Consider the following 17843-nt stretch of genomic DNA (forward strand, 5'->3'; position numbering starts at 1 on the left):
AAAACCGTAACCTGATTACAATATGGAAATTAACTTAGCAAACTGCCCTACCAGCGCTGGCGCAGCTGTCTCTTTGATCTGAAGCCTCTGGGCAGAGCAGGGAGCCCCGGCAGTGTTTATTACAGGTGCTGCGGGCGGTGGGCAGATGCAGTGGCAGGTTCTCTAGCGTCACCTGCCGCCGCTGCCCCTGCATTTTAGCAGCTAGAAGCAGTGCTGTGCTCCCCATGGCTCCTGCGGCGTAGAAGCCCAATTGGCAGAGTGCAGGGGATAAGGAGAGGAGGCAGGAGAGAAGGGACAGCCCGTGACGGGGGGGAGAGGGTAGCGAAATAACAGCGGGGAGGAGCAAGGCCGGATCGCGGCCTAAATTACACACAACGACCCACCTCTAATAGATTTCCTCGTCTTCCCTCCCCCCGCCCGCCCGCCACGCTGCAGGGTCGCCTTAGGGGCACACGCGGCTCGTCCCGCCCCAGAGGTCCCAGACGCCTCCCCGTGGCAGCGAGGGCCAGCAGAGGGCAGCAGGCAGCTGCCTTACCCGTGCGCAGGGCAGCAAGGTGCGGACTGCCGAGCTCGCAGGTGAAACGCTGCGCTTGGACCTTCCTCCGCCTCCCCGGCCCGCCGGTCCCTCCCTGGCCGGAGGTGGAGCGGGGGCAGGCCCGGCGCAGGCGCCCTCCCCGCTCGGAGCCTGTGCGCGGGCCCTGCCGGAGCGGGGAGCAGGTGCGACCCCGGGGCAGCCGGGCGGGGACCCCGGGGCAGCCGGGCGGGAGCAGCGCCAGTGCACTGGCGGCCGCCGCGGGACCTTTCCCCCAGGAGCGGCCGCCGCGGCCGCCGCCGCCGCCGCCACAGGTTGCACCGCGCTCCGCCTCAGCAGCAGCAGCGGCAGCTCCCCCTGGCCGCCCCGCGGCGCGGCTCCCGCTGCAGGAGGGGCTGCATCTCCCCCGCCCCCTTCCCTCGGCCGGGCGGCGCTGCAGAGGGCGGAGCTGGGAGCCGGGGAGGGTTGGCCCCGGTGCCTGGCTCCCGGCGGGCGGTGCTGCGGGGTTGCTCTGGGAGGCTCCCCGGGGCTGGGCGCGGAGCTGCGGGCTCTGGGGTGTGAGCAGCCGGGTAGGGCGCCCCCAGGATGCTGCGGTTCCTGCGCAGGACCTTTGGCCGGCGGTCGATGCAGCGCTACGGGCGAGGGGCTGGACGCGGAGCCGGGCGAGGAGGCGCCTTCGGGGCTGGGGACGAGCGGGACGGGGGGCTGAGAGGAGCCGCCGCCGCGGAGGGGTTCCCCTCTTCCCCGCACCCCGGAGGAGCCGGGCACAGCGCCGGAGCCGTTGTCCACATCCCGGCGGCCGGGGACAGCAAAGCGGCGCTGCAGTGCCGGGTCCTGCTGCTGGACGGGACCGACGTCAACGTGGAGCTGCCGGTGAGTACCGCGCTGCAGCCCATCCCCAGCGTAGTCCCCCCCCCATGTCATGACGATGCCCCCATACAGCCCCCCCCACCCCCCGAGTAACACACATTTGCCTGCGTGCACACTTCTCCCTCCCCAACAACATGCCCCTTGTGGAGCTCCCTTGACACGCCCCTGCCCCCCCAGCGTGCCTTCCATGCACTGCCCGCCAGGTAACTAGCCTGGCGGCTCCTGTTTGCCCCTCTCCTTTCCCCGGGGGCTCCCCCTTCCTCTCGGTACAAACCACCCGCGTCTGCTTTCCCCTCCCGGCAGTGCGTATGGAGGAGACACCCACCTGCTCCCCCTCCCCCGCGTGAGCTGCTCCTCACCCCCGGGGCTGCCACGATCCCTGGGCTCGGGCGCTCGGGGATAGGGAGGGGGGCGCGGGCCTGCTGCACAGGCAGGGGGAGCCGCCATCTCCTCCCCCTCTCCCCCGCGCATCTGAGTTGCTACATTGTAATGGATTCGTGCTCTTGTTAATGTCGTTTGCGCCCCCTCCCCCGATAGTGTTGGGGGAGGGGGGAGCCCGCGGTGCAAGGGGCCTGGGGATGGTGGGGGGCGGGGGAAGCTGTAGCTGTTCACTGGGATTTCTATCTTTCCTGTTTCCCCAGCCCCGGCTCATTTCAGCAAGAGGCGGTTACTGCGCTCACAGTCCGCACCTGTAGCTCTGCAGGGGAAAGCAAAGAGCCGGGCTTGTTTCTGGGGTCACGCCGCTGGTTCAGGTCCCTTTGGCCTAGCGCGAGCGGCGTGTTGTGCTTGCGGGATGGGGGTCGCAGTTAATGCTCGCCGTGCAGCGCTGTCTGGGGGGGGGGGCAGGGGAGAGAGCGAGTAACCTTCTTTCCCTCCTCCCCCCAACTTCCTTGCATTTCCTGGCAGGCGTTAAGCCTGGCTGTCTAAAGTGCAGGAACGGCTCCCTATTAGGCCTGATAATGTCACACACCCAGGTGCACGCTGACACTTCCGACTGAAGTTGCAGGATTGCTGTGTCAGGCTGTGCCAACGTTGTACCTTGTGGCTGAGGCGTAATTCTCTCCTTGTCCCGCACAGGCATCTCTCTTGCACTGAGGGGTGTGTGTGTGCTTTTCTCTGCGGTGAATACACAGGGGCAGTAGCGGCATAGGTAACTCTACAAGGGTCCTCGGGTTCTTGTACAGACAAGTCTCTCTTCCCTGGGCTTGACCCGGCTGCGCGCTGCATTCTCTGCACCTCTCTCAAACGTGCTGCTGAGAGATCCACTGTGATCTGCTGCCTTGACTTTAACAGAAAATTGAATTCTTGACAGCCCATAGTTGGGTTGGTTTGAGCTGCTGCTGCTCACCCAACTCTGGGAGTTAAGTACTGTGGTATAAGAAATGCAAATCTAATAATACATTTTGCAAGTCCTGGCTTTCTCTTTTTTGGTTGTTCTTGGGCTATGCCCCCCCCCCTTTTTTTTTAAAATTACAAACTTTGAAACTTGTTCCTGGCTTCTTCTTTTGCCATCAGTGAGGTTTATTTCAATTTAACTATATTTGTACATGGTATGGCTTCAGGGATTGTTTTAAAATCACAGTAATATTGAAAGTATTTAATGGCTTATAAGTGTAAGACTAAAGATTTAAGACTTCCATATGAATTTCTGGGAGATATGTCAGAAGTACATACTCCAGAGATCTGGATATACTTCTCTTTCTCCCACCCACTTTGTGCAGCTGATGTTCAGAGTTTGCAGTTCTTTTGTTGAGTAGTCAATTGTAGTAACAAAATGAGAAGAAATATTCCCTTTACAATATATTTGGTGCTCTATGAACTAGGGTAGAAAACTATATTACAATAACTTTAACAGTATCGTTAATTACAAGGTGTTTAATTTCAACAGTATGAAAAAAAAAAACCTGGTTCCAGAATATTTATTTTTCATTGTAAGCCTTTGACTGTTTATTTTGTGTGCACCCACTTATGCTGTGTGCACACTTAACCAACATAGAATTTGGCACCATGATGGTCTCTGCTCAAGAGAAAATAGCAGTGTTGAAGGTCAGGTTTGGGGTGTGCAGGTAGAGACATCTGGGGAAGCTTGCAGAGCATCTGCCTCGCTTAAGATAATGTTATTAATTCCTCTCTTCCTTTCAAACTAATCATTTTTGAAGACAGTGGAAATCTTGGTATCTCTCAGAGGAAAGAGGTAATAATGTTCTGGGTCTGAGTCACAGTTTATTATAGTGCTAATTTTACTGCTGAGCAAAAATGTTTTCTAAGGAAGAATTTTAATAAGTAATCAGGGCAAAATCAATATATTAAGGACATACTTACAGAAGTTTATGTAGTTAAGATCAATAAATATTTAGTTCAATGCTATACTCTATTTGAACTAACATAGATATTGCCTGCTTATTGTTAAAGATCATGTTTATTCAGACAACGTAGTGTTAAAACATGACTGAACTGAAACCAGATCAGTTGCATCGAATCAGTAATTCTTCTATGTCTTCTGAGTAGAATGTAATAATGGCATGCTCCTTGCTTCTTTACTATTGAAAATAAAAGGAAATCTTATTTTCTCAATTTAAATAGTTATGTGGTCCAATAAAGAATGAAAAGCACACAGGCTAATACTTTAACCCATTGTTTACAAACAGTTATGTTTACTTGGTTTGAGCATTACAGTATGTCATGGCTATTGTGTGTTTGTCCTCAGATGGTGTATGGGACTTTTGACAACTCTCCCTTTTGCTCAGCAGGTTGTGGTGGAGGACTCTATGGGAGCTCACAATGATTGTTAGCATCTTACCTAACTCAGTAGAAGATTATTTTAGCTGGTATCTTTACCTGTTCCACGCTTTTTCTCTTTTTCATAAAACACCCAAATTGATGATTAAAAAAATTATGAAAGAGGCATTGCTCCAGTCCATGCATATTGGTAACAGGTACTGCACTGCAGTTTTCTCAGTCTTGCACAAACCGTGCCCCAGTCCTGCAAACAAACTGCTCGCATGAGTGTAACTTTATACAAGTGTCTACAGGACTGGGGCCTGAAACGGCATAGTGGATTAAAGGGTTTTTGGGGGGTAACATTTACAACTTTTAAAAAGACTGATTGGTTTCCTTGTTTGTCTGATGGCAGGAAATATGTGTTGTAGGGGAAAATATAAAATTCTAATTTTATTAGCCTGCCTTGTTAACCTTTAACCCCTAAAATTCCTCCCTTAGTACAAGTTAGATTCCCTTAAACATACACCTTGTCAGACTCTACTTTCAGTGATGCTTTAAGTTTTCTATTGTGCTGACCAGCTGTCTAAAATAGGCAACTGTGTAGGTATTTGGTAAGGTTGACTTCAGTAATGTTCTGAGGTAAACATTAAGATTTTGGCATAACACTTAAATTGAGAATCTTATTGCCTACACTTTTGTCCAAGTCCTGCTAACTTTTCACTTTCTATAATCACCACCTCTGTGGTCTCCACTTGTTCTTTCCTCACTTTTTTCTTTCAATCTGTACAAAATATTGTCACCAAAGCCATCTTTCTTTCTTGTGTACCTGATCATATCTATCTCTTCTTATCCATTTCTGCCTTGAACATTTGCCCTCTGTTCTCCTTTTCTTCTGTGAACAACCTAAGGTGCTGCTACTTTCAAATTATTCCATAACTTGGCCTGTATCTCTCTCTTCCACTCTTTCATATATCCCCTTCCACTCTCTTTAATCTGCTCAAGCTTTCTTCATTACTGCTCTCTTTATTTTCTCCTGGACTTTGCACTACCTTCAGCTAAACAAAGTAAAAAAAAATATTGTTTTGAGCGTTTCAGCCAATTCCTTTTTAAAACTTTTTATGTAACATTTTGAGGATTACTTACTGATATATGCTTTCCCTAAAATGTGTACCTTGAAAGCATTCTTTCTAAACAGAATAATGCACTAGCTAGCTTCTTAAACCCACAACTCCTCAGGGCCCCGTATTGAATCTTAGAGATGCTGTTAAGCTTAGATATGTTGTGAAGAAGTGAGTGGCAGTTTACCAGATCTATTGCTGTGGGATGATTGCCCATGGGAAAGAGTGTAAAATAGTGTCATTAGTTCCTGTTGACCGGATATCATATGTGCACATCCGAAATCTAGAATGTCTGATATGAATTGATGTGGGAGAAGGGAAGGAGGGACCTGTATCAAAACGGCCTTTTCCTGCTCTTGCTGTATATTATTAAGCTTCAAGAGCATATTTAGCATTTTTTGTGTTGTCATATTGGTACAAGAGGCTATTATTTGTTTGGTCTTTGCCTTGCAACTCAGCTGTTGGGGGGGTAGAAGGCTATTTGCTCACTGCTATCAAAATAATAATTTCTTCTTCTCAGAGGGTTGCTTCAGAATTCTCATGACTTAACACAAGAAAAGCATCTGCAGGTGATGCCATACCTTTTATATACAAGCATAAAGATGGAGAATAGAAAAACAAAATATGTTGATGTTGCTTTGGGAGTCTGATCCACAAGTGGAAATGAAGACTTTTAAGGCCTGGCTTTTAAAGCTGAGTACCCAGAGATTGTGTTGATTTTAGTCAAAGTTGTGGGTGCTCTGAACTTCTAAAAATCGGACCTACATTTTTAATTTGGTGCATTTTCATCATAAGACTTTTTGTGACATGGCTACTTCTGTGCTATAAAGCTCTAGCTGTCAGTTCAGGGTAGTCCGTCATAAACATTCCTTCACTAGCAATCACCTTGCTGTAATAAAGAAATCTCTTGGATACTCAAGAATATAATTACAGAGAAGGTGTGTGGCGTGTTTATAAAATATTATGTTTAGTGATCAAATAAATGGAAAAGACAAATATAATACTTTAAATGAATGAAATGTTTTCAAGTGGATAGCTTTTGTTTTATTCTGTGCCTTCCTTTTTGGTACTTGGTATTTTACTTTGGTATTTTAATGACTGTTTCAGCTACTATAGCAACATTTAGAATAGGGATAACAAAAATATCTTCCTACTTTTAGTCATTCGTGTTTATGGCACCATATCCCTTTCTTGGCTGAATAACGTACTCGTAGCTATGCTAGTGTAACTGTGTAACAATAGTGTAAACGGTATTGTTTACATCAAATGCAAATGTAAAATAACATTTTGGTGTTTTAAGAAACTCTTTGCTATTGCTGTCCTCTCTTTGGTTTATTCTTTGCCAAGCAGCTGACTTGATACAATTTGTAAATAGCACTGGGGAAGAAAGGGAGTCAAAATAACACTTTTAATTTGTTTTCTGAGCAGAACTTTTGTAAAAATAAACTCCTTCATTTGAGAAAAATGTGTAGTGAAACCTACTAATATACAGTAGGACCCTTTGATTCAACTTTGTCTCTGAGCTGAATAATTTTGTATTATTATTTTTAGGACCACATTACTATATTATTAAATAACACCTTTCTTATAAAGTAACAAGTGGAGAATTAATAAATAAATATGAATCAATAATAAACCCCATTTAAACTTATCATTCACCAAAATTACAGTGTCTCTCGTTATAGACCTTGCTTTTTGACAACCGGATAAAAATGAAATGCAAGAAATATTAATGGAACACTAGGCTTGCATAGTTACCTATTCAAATAGGATAATGTTTAAAGTCAGTCATGCTACTGTAACTCTGCTCTCTTGAGTATATTCATGACAATAGTCTTTAATTACTTTATTGTATTTTTCTACAACCTTGGTTACATCCATAGCACTTCGTATTACTCTGTACTGCTATTTACAACAGAGTATATGAACACCATCAATTGTAAAAGTGCACATTAAAATATATAATACTTTAAATATATTACAGCAGCAGTATAGTAAAACAGTTATAGTGAGTGGTATTTTATTTTGGCTTCTCTTTTATAACATCAACTCTTTCAATAACAACATGATGTTTAATTGTTCTTTTTTGTTTAGTTGTATAAGTCTTGCTGTTTGCTAGGTGCTTTACAGCTTAAGATGATGAGAGGGTCTCTGCCACAAAGAGTTGACAGTTGAACTAGAGAACTTGCCAATTGATGTGGGAGGGAAGGGGAATAATTAGAATAATGTGCTTGAAAGATGAAGGTAAGTGCATGTTGTCTTTGGCTCTATGATGGAGGGTGTAGGTATTTGGAAGGAGGTGGAAAATGGAGACTTGTTTGTGCACTTTGTAAACAATAGGTTAAAATGCAGTTCTGCTCTGAAAAGTAACTGTGTAAAATGGAATTGTTTCCATGTTTGTTCTGTGTCTGATTCTATGTAACATTTGCTCACTTGACAGAAACATATTGTTTTATTAACAAGCCTGCAAACACAACCTTTAAGTTACCTGCAATACTTGTGCAACTGTTGAAGAGGCAGCATCCTTATGAGTGATGAGAAGGAAGTTTGCAGGGCTGGCAGTTAGAAAACACATCATTTTATTTGTAAATTGAGCACATTTGATATGGAAATAATTTCCTTTAGACAAACATGGAACCATCTCACGCCATTTCTGCAGTCACTCTTCAGACCAGGCTGCTGAATACACTAGTACATTAGTGTTCAGCCTCTGGCCCTGATGCTCTTAAGTGCGTCCTTTGATGGGGTCTATGTTAAGAAGAAAAAGTGTTTGAGTCTAAATTGAAAATGTCTCCCTAGTAGCTCCCCTCCCCCCCCCCCATTCCTGGGGGTTGGGGAGTGAAGAGCAAAGCAACATCTGAGCTGCTGCTCCTTTAAGAGGAGGGGAGCAGGCAATTGAGAGAGCGAGAGCAAGAGAGAGCAGGGAGCTAGAGCCATGTAGCCTTCATGTGAAGGGGAGAAGGAGAACCCACAGTGCAGCAGGAGGAGTTGGGACAATAGAGAAAGGAGGCAGAAAGAGGTTCCACAAAAGTAGGTAGGGGATGGCAGAACTTGACTTGGGGTGAGGGTGTGCCCAACTGTAATTGACTTTGATTAAGGAGAGGTAAGAACTGGTTTTGGGGAGTAGGTTGGTCAGGAGAATAGGAGTAGAAAGGATAGTTTTGAGGAAGTGATGGCCACTGAGGGCCATAAGGGGAGGGAGGGTGAAATTTGAGGGCAAGGAAGATGTTCCTGGAAATACATGGACAGTGTGGAGGGAGAGGTGGTTGGTTGCGGAGAGGCAAGTCTTTGGGGTTCCTGGGAAGGAAACATCTCTTTCTTTCTGGGGATGAGGCTGAGGAGGGTAGTATAGGGGACAAGGTAGCTATAGGTATAATTCTAGGGGATGGGGTGCTAAAAGTAGGACTTGAAAAAGGATGCCATTCTTTCCTTCCCTCTCCAGCCCAGCTGCTGCTCTGAAAAAACAAAACAAAACAAAAAACCAGCTTTGAACCTAAAGTTTTTGGTGCTGCATTTTAGGCTCCCAGTTCAGTTGAAGAACTTACAAAGTTTTGCGTTGTGGATGGAGAAGGCTGATTTTGCAGAAGTATTTTTATAGAAAGAAATAGCAGTGTCTGTGTGGGTGAAGAATTGGGGAGGGTGTTAAGAGTGGCGACAGAGGCATCCAAAAAATAACACCATAATTGGAAGCCGGGGGGGGTGGGATAGGAAAGGGGGTATGCTAGAAACGGCTGAGAAATAAGTTTCCAAGAAAGTTTGGAGAGTTCAATTTTAACGCTTTTCTGTTTAAGTTGGCAGCAGGCAATCGAGGAAGAAATGAGTCTGAGAAAAGTGGAGAAAAAATTGGGATTGGAGAGAGAAATATGGGATTCATTAATACAAAGATGGTGATAGAAGGCAAGAGACTGTATGAGGTCACTCCAGGTAGTCTGTAGAGGGAGAAGACCAAGGAGGAGTCCTGAGAGACAGTGACAGAGAGCAGAAAGCATGGGGGGAGGAAGAAGAAGATACACTGATGGATCAGTCAGAGAGAAAAGAGTGCCATGAGAACATGCATCTCTGAAGCCTATGCAGGAGAACAGGTGGTATTTTACAGTGTTATAGGTGACAGAAAGGTGAAGAAGTTGTGTGGGCAGGGAAAAGTAATTTCTGTTCAGTGAAAAGGGCAAAAGCCAAAGTCAGTGGGAGCTATCTTCTCCTGTAACAGCAGGAGGAGCAGGAAAGGGAAGGAGAGAGCTGAGGAAGCAGATGATGAAGGCAATGGGATCATGGGTGGGGTTTCATTACTTGGGGAAATGCTTGTTTGAAGTTAAAGAGGAAGTAGCTGGCAGGCAGCTCTTGAATGAAAGAGGTACGGGATAAACATAGAAGCAAGGGGTGGGTCATGCATATGTGAAACTGAGGGTAGAGGTGAAGGGTTTGGTCCAGCAGAGAAAAAGAGACTTTTGAACTCAAAATGGATGAAGGAGACAAGGATGCAGGGAGGAGGATGGGGATTTCTTTAGGACTTGCGTTTCTGCCTGCCTTCTCCACCTTTTCTTTCCTACCCACACACCCTGAAGCTGTGCTTCTGATGGCAACTCTTTGCAGTGGTCATCATATGGAGGCTCCAGTTTGCTCCCTGTAATTTTATTTTCAGAGACTCTTTCCCTCCATGTTCGTCCCCCTCCCCAGTGCTAACATCCTATTTCCCTTTCTTGCTTCACAACATGGCCATGGCACTTTGACCTACTCTGGTTAACAGTGGCTTCTGTCTTGAGTGGCTGTCTCCTGCCCACCTCCCGCAGTGAGTCAAATGATTTCCCCCAACCCTCCCCCACATTGTATTTTTCCATTTACATCCTACAAGTGGTGGTCTGCCCCTCTAGGGGTATTTAGGTTACTCCTGGGTTAGGGAATTGGACGAGATCTGCCACTTGAGGACTATCAGGAGCATCAGAGGGTGGCCGGTTCTACTGTCTCTACCCAGACTTATCAATATTTTCTTAGAAGAGGGGGCAGATGAGACCCCTGCAAGGTTCTTGCCATTTTACAGTCCGAGGCAACTGTCAGAACCACAGGAAATATGATATCTGTCTACTTCTTCTGCAGGCCCTTCCCAAAGGCAAAAGAATCCCTTCATTTCCACACAAAGCCCTGATGTGGATTTTCATGGCTGTGGGATGGGAAGCAGGAATCCTAAACCCCAGCAGATCCACAGTGGGCTCCACTGATGTGATGCAGACCCCTTGGTTCTACCACTTTGATTAAAATGCTCAGTCTCCATTATTCCAGCAGATGTGGATTCCATGGATTAGTATGGATTGAGCACACGTTGATGAAACATCAGATCTATGTGACCAATCAATCAAATAAATAATTCCTGGGCTTTATCACTTTTATTTTAAAACACACACTTTTCATTGATTGATTACTTCATTGGCAGTTACTAAGAGAACTATGTGAATGACATATTTAGACACATGGGACAAAAATGCACACAATTCAACTAGTGGATCCCACCCTGAGATAAAAAGTAAACATAATGCATGACATTACTAGCCTGCTCCAGGAGAACTATCAAGCCTGCAGTTTGACTAATTATGTGCACTGGTATTGCATTGCCTGGTTTGTGTTCGCGTTTGTAACCCCCTTAAGAAACAGAGTTTTCTGCAAAACATTTGTTTTCTTATGCAAACCTTGCAAAGTTCCTTCTTTCTTTTGTATTAAAAACATGAAGAAGTAGCGGGGGGAAATAATGAAGTGTTTAAAATGGCTATTATCTGTTGTGTGTTTGACTTATTTTGTTCTATGTATTATCACAAATAGCATCAGTTTAAATGTGCCCTGGACCATTGTGAGGAGCTTATTTCTGTATATTAATTTTTTTATTAAAGTGCCATATCATCATCATGGCAAACCCCAAAGGGACGTAACCTCTTTGCAAATCAAACACCACCTGGATTGATCTCTAGCTGGTCTGCCTGGGTGTTCAGTCTGTGTCCATTGTTGGTGATCTTATCATGCCACCAAAGCTTTTATTTTATTCCTTAATAAACTTGCTTAATAATTTGTCTTCCATCCTAATAATATGTCTGTACCAAGAAAAGTGCCATATACATCTACTCAATCTATAAAACGGTAAATATTAGTAATATGCATATTAATATATGAATAATATATGACTAATGAACTTAAACTTGCTCCCTCGTTCATTTGGAACCACAGAGACTCAGAAAAATAATGACTTATTTTAAGATCTGGTTTAAGGAGAAAACATTACTGGTTAAATATATTGTTGGAATACTTGGAATACACTAACAAATGTTGTTGTTATATTTTCCCCAATAGTATTTTTATATATATCTGTTATTTATATACACTTGTTCATGGTGGTGGTCTACACAAAAACCGAATGATACAGTGCTAAAGTCCCCGGACTGAAGAGCTTACAGTCAGATAAATATCGTACGCAGGGCAAGAACTCAAAAAGGCATAAGGACATATATTAGGGGATCACAACATTCAGTTAAACTATATTTCTTGGAAGACTGAAAAATCCATGGAACTAAACAATACAATAATGTTACTTTTTAAAAGATGTTATAGTGTAACTTATCAGGGGACGAACTGGATTTCAAATACGGCTGTGTGGAAAGAAAATGTTTTTTCACAATGTCTCTTTGTAATCATTCCTAATTAGACACATACTGTTCCCAAGTTGCTTATTTGTATTAAACATGGACTCAGGAGGAATTAGCAACTTATCAGGCTTGGTTAGAAAATACCCATTTGTTTTGCTGCACCACGGTAGCACGGTACGTGTAGACATATGCTGAGTGAGGAAGCCACTTCTCATTTGCAGCCTCAAGTATGATGTGATGCTAATTGTACTAATTTCACTAAATGTAGGCTGGCAGCTTGTCTGGCACCTAATAAATAATTTTAAATTAAGTTGGCCAGAATAGAATTTTTTGGTTGTCTCATGCTGCAGGACATGTCTCATTTTGAGGTTGTCCATCAATATTTTTCATCAACTGTCATTAGTTTCAGAATAGCAGCCATGTTAGTCTGTATTCGCAAAAAGAAAAGGAGTAATTGTGGCACCTTAGAGACTAACAAATTTATTTGAGCATAAACTTTCATGACCTACAGCTACAGCGTCCGATGAAATGAGCTGTAGCTCACGAAAGCTTATGCTCAAATAAATTTGTTAATCTCTAAGGTGCCACAAGTACTCCTTTTCTTTTTATCATTTGTTAGTAAATGTTGTAATTTTATCTTGGACCTTTTCTACTGTGATGTCAAATAAGAAAAAAATCTTAATTTCCCAAAGTCTGTCTGTCTGTCTTTTGTAAGTAAACATTTTTCACGTCTGTAAGCAGAGAGTAATTTATCAACACTGAACGTAACAAATCTTTATCTTTGGGGCAGATCATCTCTACAAGAAAATAAACAAAACAAAAAACTGTGTATTTTTCCATATTTACTAGTAATTACTTGGAATCATGTGATATAACATGAAAATGAGACCTTGCACTTTCCAGATGAAAGATTTTCTTATATGACAAGTGGAATCGAAAACACAAGTACTTTATGCAATAGTAATACTGCAGCAAAGATCTCTTCAGTAGAATGCAAATCTTTAGTATGTAAGTTTTGCATTCAGCCTACTTACTGTGTAAAAGTTTTCCCTCAATAATGAACTTTGCTTGTAGACACGGAGTGAGGAATGATTCTATTCTCTTTTAAATTAGGCAAATAACTGGTAGATGTGTTTCTCCTCTTAACTATGGGTTCATAACCCCAGAACAGGCTGCACTCCATAATGCATAGTGGCTAATATCCAAACAACCCACAGCTGAGCAGGTATTTGTTGCTTCCACTCTGCTTGCATGAATGATGGAAATCCTGTAGTTCTGGGGAGGAGTCGGTGTAATAGAGGACAGATTTAGTTTCAGGTTTGTCTCATAGAATCTATCCTCTCACATTTTCTTCTCCCTTTACTTATCCCCCTCTCCCTGCCCCAAAAACCCACCTTTAAAATATAGCAGTTTTTTGAGAAATACACTTTTTGGAAGGCATTTCTTGCTATTGGATATAACTGCTACTCTGATGGTGTTGATGATGATTTGGTTCAATAGCTAAAAGTCAAATCCCGACCTGAAAAGATAAGTGTTTTACTATATTTCTCTTACTTTTTCTGCTATCCTGCATCTCCTTTTTTGCCTTTCTGTGTCTTACTGGCCTACACTTGCTGTTGCCACCTCCTTGTAGGGAGGAAGGTTCTGTTGTTCCCTCAGACTGTGATGGGTCCTCCACTCTGCCCAGCACTCTGCCAAGTCTAGCCCTCAGCTTCGCTCCTAGCTGCAAGGTGGCTTTATATAGGCATGAGCGTTGCATTTGTGCAATGAATTCTGAGTTCAACTCCTAGTAGAGCTTTGGAGTTCTGTTCCTTACTCTCGTTGACTTGCTGTATGACTGGGCTAGTCCTTTATTCTGTTTTTTTTTCTTTTGTCCTTTATAATATGGGCCCAAGACTTTAAAGGTGTTGGGAATTAGTGTCTGTAAAGTGATCCGAGTTCCTAACGTGAAAGATGATATATAAGTTCTCAAAGTATTGCTTCTGTTTACTGTTGTGTACTGTGCCTTTCTTAATATGTCTTCAAATGCCTGACTAGTGAAGGAAGAGAGGCTAATTTGGGCCCTTATGAGTGACAAAACCATTGTTTCCATAACTGCATTCTTCATGAGAGTGGTTATTTTAGTCTAGAGATTAAAAAAAAGAAGAGGACAGATTGTCATCTGACTCCTACCCATATACAACTGATGAAGAGAAATGGATTGATGTGGCTGATTATGATGAACCATAGGTTTGTTTGGAAGTTACTGCTGATGTTCATGAGAGGTAGCTGATGATGATATGGGCAGAGGCAGTGCAAATGCTCTCACAGCGCCTTCAGAGTGGCATGGCCCTGAGCTATGAGGAAGTAGAAACCATTTTTTGTGGAGGGAATGGGGCACCTCCATGTCCCTGGCCTCTTTGAGACTTTCAGTTAGCAAAGACATTAATTTTGGCAGCTGTTCTTTTATGTGGATCCCAGTCCACTAGGAGCCGGACTGAGATCAGCAGATCATTTAATATAAGTAGGGCCCTACCAAATTCACAGCCATGAAAAATGCATCATGGACCATGAAATCTGGTCTTCTGTGTGCTTTTACCCTATACTATACAGATTTCATGGGCGAGACCAGCAATTCTCAAATTGGGGGTTCTGACCCAAAAGGGAGTTGCAGGGGGGGGTCACAGGGTTATTTTGGGGGGGGGTCATGATATTGCCACCCTTACGTCTGCGCTGCCTTCAGAGGGAATACCATACCATGCTATACTTACTTCAGCACTGCTGCCTTCAGAGTGGCGGCTGCTGACTGAGGGCCCAGCTCTGCAGGCAGCAGCGCAGAAGTAAGGGTGGCAATACCAGACCAGGCCATCCTTATTTCTGCACTGCTGCTGGCGGTGTCTCCGCCTTCAGAGCTGGGATCTTGGCCAGCAGCTGCTGCTCTCCAGCTACCAAGGTCTGAAGGCAGTGCCACCATCAGCAGCAGCGCAGAAGTAAGGGTAGCAGCACCGCAACACCCCCCTCCCCACAATAACCTTGCGACCCCTCCCCCTCCACAACTCCTTTTTGGGTCAGTACCCCTGCAATTATAACACTGTGAAATTTCAAATTTAATTAGGTGAAATTATAAGATTTATGATTTTTAAAATCCTATGACCGTGAAATTGACCAAAATGGACCGTGAATTTTGTGCAGCCCTACATATAAGCCATTCAACTGCTGTTGAGTGCTTGTTGGTCACTACTGACCTGTTCCAGATTCAGTCTAGCTACTGAAGTCTTGTCTACACCACAGAGTTTGTGTGGTATACTTACCTGCCCCGTTCCCCCCAGTTACTGTAATATTTGAATGCTTCACAGTCTTGCTTCTATTTAGTCTCTCAATTTCTCTGCAAAGTAGGGAATAACAGTGTTTAAAAACGCTAGAAACTGCTGGAACTTATACACTAATGCTCCTACTAGTTTATTTGAACTGGTATTAGCGCTGGTGGGGCATTTTTTTCCCCACTGAACTCTCAAGTACTGTATAGACACAGCCTTAGTGGTAAGACTCCATGTCCCAATGTCAGTCCCTTGACAAACTGATATAGCTTGAGAGACCAATATGTAAGAAAATTACTGCTCTGCATAATATACATTTTTAGCATCTTATGATGTTTTGAAGCATTCCCGAACTTGGATATGAGAAACAAATCATCAAGTTATTTATCTCCACCTACATCTTCCTTGTCTTTTTCTTGGACTCCCCAGATTTGTCTGCTTTATTAGGAGGTAGTTTTTTGATATACTTAAAATTTTCTTTATAAATCTGAGGCTATTGTTAAGCTTATGTTCTTTGTTGCTTGTTCGTTACATGGTATTAAAAAGCCTTTATTTAAAAGGGTAGAATGGGGAAAAAAACATTACTGTGTTGGCACAAGTGTTGTCCAAGTATTTTGCAACATAAAGTAGGCTGAAGTTAATGGGGAAAAAATAAAATTTTCAGTGCTTTTAAATAGAAATAATGCTGTTTGACTGCTATAATTATAAAAATTTGTCAGCAGATGTTTTGATTATCTTATGATCTGTATAGTTTTATTGAGGTATGCAGGACACAAAGCACATTTTAAGGTTTATTTGCCTTGTGCGTATGAGGAGAGAATACTTAATAAAGCATTCAATTATTTGAATAATAATTGTTTGCTGATCCTTCTTTCTTTAGTTTAAGGATATGGTTGTGACAAGGAAGGGGAACTTCGTTTGTTTTACTTTAGCGAGGTAAAAATGTTCTGACATTCTAAAAATGAAACTTCTCTTTGTAGCAGAAAGAGAACTGTGTTTGGTATTGTGACTGACTGTTAGTACAAAAACCACAAAATCAGTTAACAGCACTTCCATGTGTGTGATATGGCCTGAAAAACTGAGAAAATAAATAGTAAGACAGTGTTTCACAAAGGAGAAAATATGAATGAGAAACTCACCCACTAAACAGGTATTTTCTGTGTAATGTACTGACAGTATCTTACTATTTCTGCAAGTGCAGAATTTTTTTCTATAAACCCTATACTTCCTATGAACGTCTAATAAATGTACATTTTAAGTCTTTTTATTTATTTATTTATTTTTAATTTGGTCAGACTCTTGAGCAGTGGGCAATGTACGCAATTTCTAGTGGTGTATGCAGAAGACTAAAAGAGGAATTTGTTAGTTTAATTCCCTACTTTGACTCCTTTTGTGAGCCAGGCCAAGTCACAAGCTTTCTGCCTCACTTCCCAGTCTGTAAAATGGGATAATAGCTTGCCTGTCTCACAGTGGGTTCAAGGATTAATTCGTTAATAGTTTGTAGAGTGTCAAGATGAAACTTACTGTTTGCTGCTACTTATTATGTGATACCGTGTACTGGCGGAGAAACTGAAGCAGCAGCTCTTGAAGTCTCGTACAATGCCCCACTTTGGAAAACGGCATGTCTATCCCTGTGTAAAAGGTGCAGAATTGTTTAGGACAGCAAAATTTCAAGCATTTGACTTCTCAGGCTGTGTCTACACTTAAAACACTGTAGCGGGACAGCTACAGCAGCACTTCAGTGAAGATGCTCACTACAGTGATGAGGGGTTCTCCCATCGTTGTAGTTAATCCACCTCCATGAAAGGCGGTAGTTAGGTCAACAAAGAATCCTTCCATCAGCTTAGCGTTGTCAACACTAGGGGTTAGTTTGGCATGCATATATGTCTCAGGGCTGTGGATTTTTCACACCCCTGAGAGACGAAGCTATGTAGATGTAAGTTTTCAGGTTAGATCAGCAATTTCCTTAGTGCTGCATGAGCCTGTTCAATGGCTTCAGAGAAGCAACTAGCTAAGGCCTGGTGTACACTAAGAATTTACATAAGCTATATCTCAAGGATGTGAAAAATCCAACTCCCGAGAGATGTAGCTATGGCAACCCAACTCCCAGTGTAGACTGCACTAGGTTGACGGAAGACTTCTTCCGTTGACGTAGCTACTACCTCTTGGGGAGGTGGATTACAGGAGGACATGGTTAAACTGGTTGTACTGGAGCACCTGTATGAACATTGCTCATCTGACCTGAGGATATGGTTGGTGGACAAAAAGCCAGAGGACCTGCAGGGCAGCTGGCTCATGAGTTTTGTGGACAGCTAGTCAGGGGGTGGAACAGAGGAGTCCCAAAAGAATAAGCCCACCATGGTGCAGAGAGTCACCCTGGAAACCCTCCCGCCCCAAAGGGGGAATGCGGAGAACCCCCTCTCCAGGGGAACAACCAGCACCAGGACCAACCGACCTGCTCGAGGGAACCAACAGAACGTGAATTGTTACTACTGTGGGCAGAGAGGCCACATACGGACCCAGTGACCCAAGCTCAAGGACAGACTGAGCAAATCGAACCCCCACAGGGTTAACTGGGTAGGGACCCAGCCGGAGGAGGGGCAGGCTTCCCAGGGAGGACGGGCTACCTACACCGACAGGAGAACCCCGCCTGTTGGTACAGACAGCATCTACACTGAAGTGC

General features: G+C 43.8%; 1 protein-coding gene across 5 annotated transcripts in view; it reads left to right on the forward strand.

The window, feature by feature from the left end:
* Positions 1-842: 842 nt before the first annotated feature.
* The window catches only part of EPB41L4B (erythrocyte membrane protein band 4.1 like 4B), a 256800-nt gene continuing 239799 nt past the window's right edge, over positions 843-17843 (forward strand). For 2 of the 5 annotated variants that reach the window (XM_048839325.2, XM_048839326.2), the window contains exon 1: positions 843-1405. In XM_048839325.2, the coding sequence (XP_048695282.2) occupies positions 1118-1405 (288 nt within the window). In that variant the 5' untranslated portion in view covers positions 843-1117. The remainder of the gene's footprint in view (positions 1406-17843) is intronic. The other 3 variants (XM_048839328.2, XM_048839327.2, XM_048839329.2) reach the window with 2 other exon arrangements.

The sequence above is a fragment of the Caretta caretta genome, chromosome 2 (genome assembly GCF_965140235.1).
Source record: "Caretta caretta isolate rCarCar2 chromosome 2, rCarCar1.hap1, whole genome shotgun sequence".
In the NCBI taxonomy this organism is placed as follows: Eukaryota; Metazoa; Chordata; order Testudines; family Cheloniidae; genus Caretta; species Caretta caretta.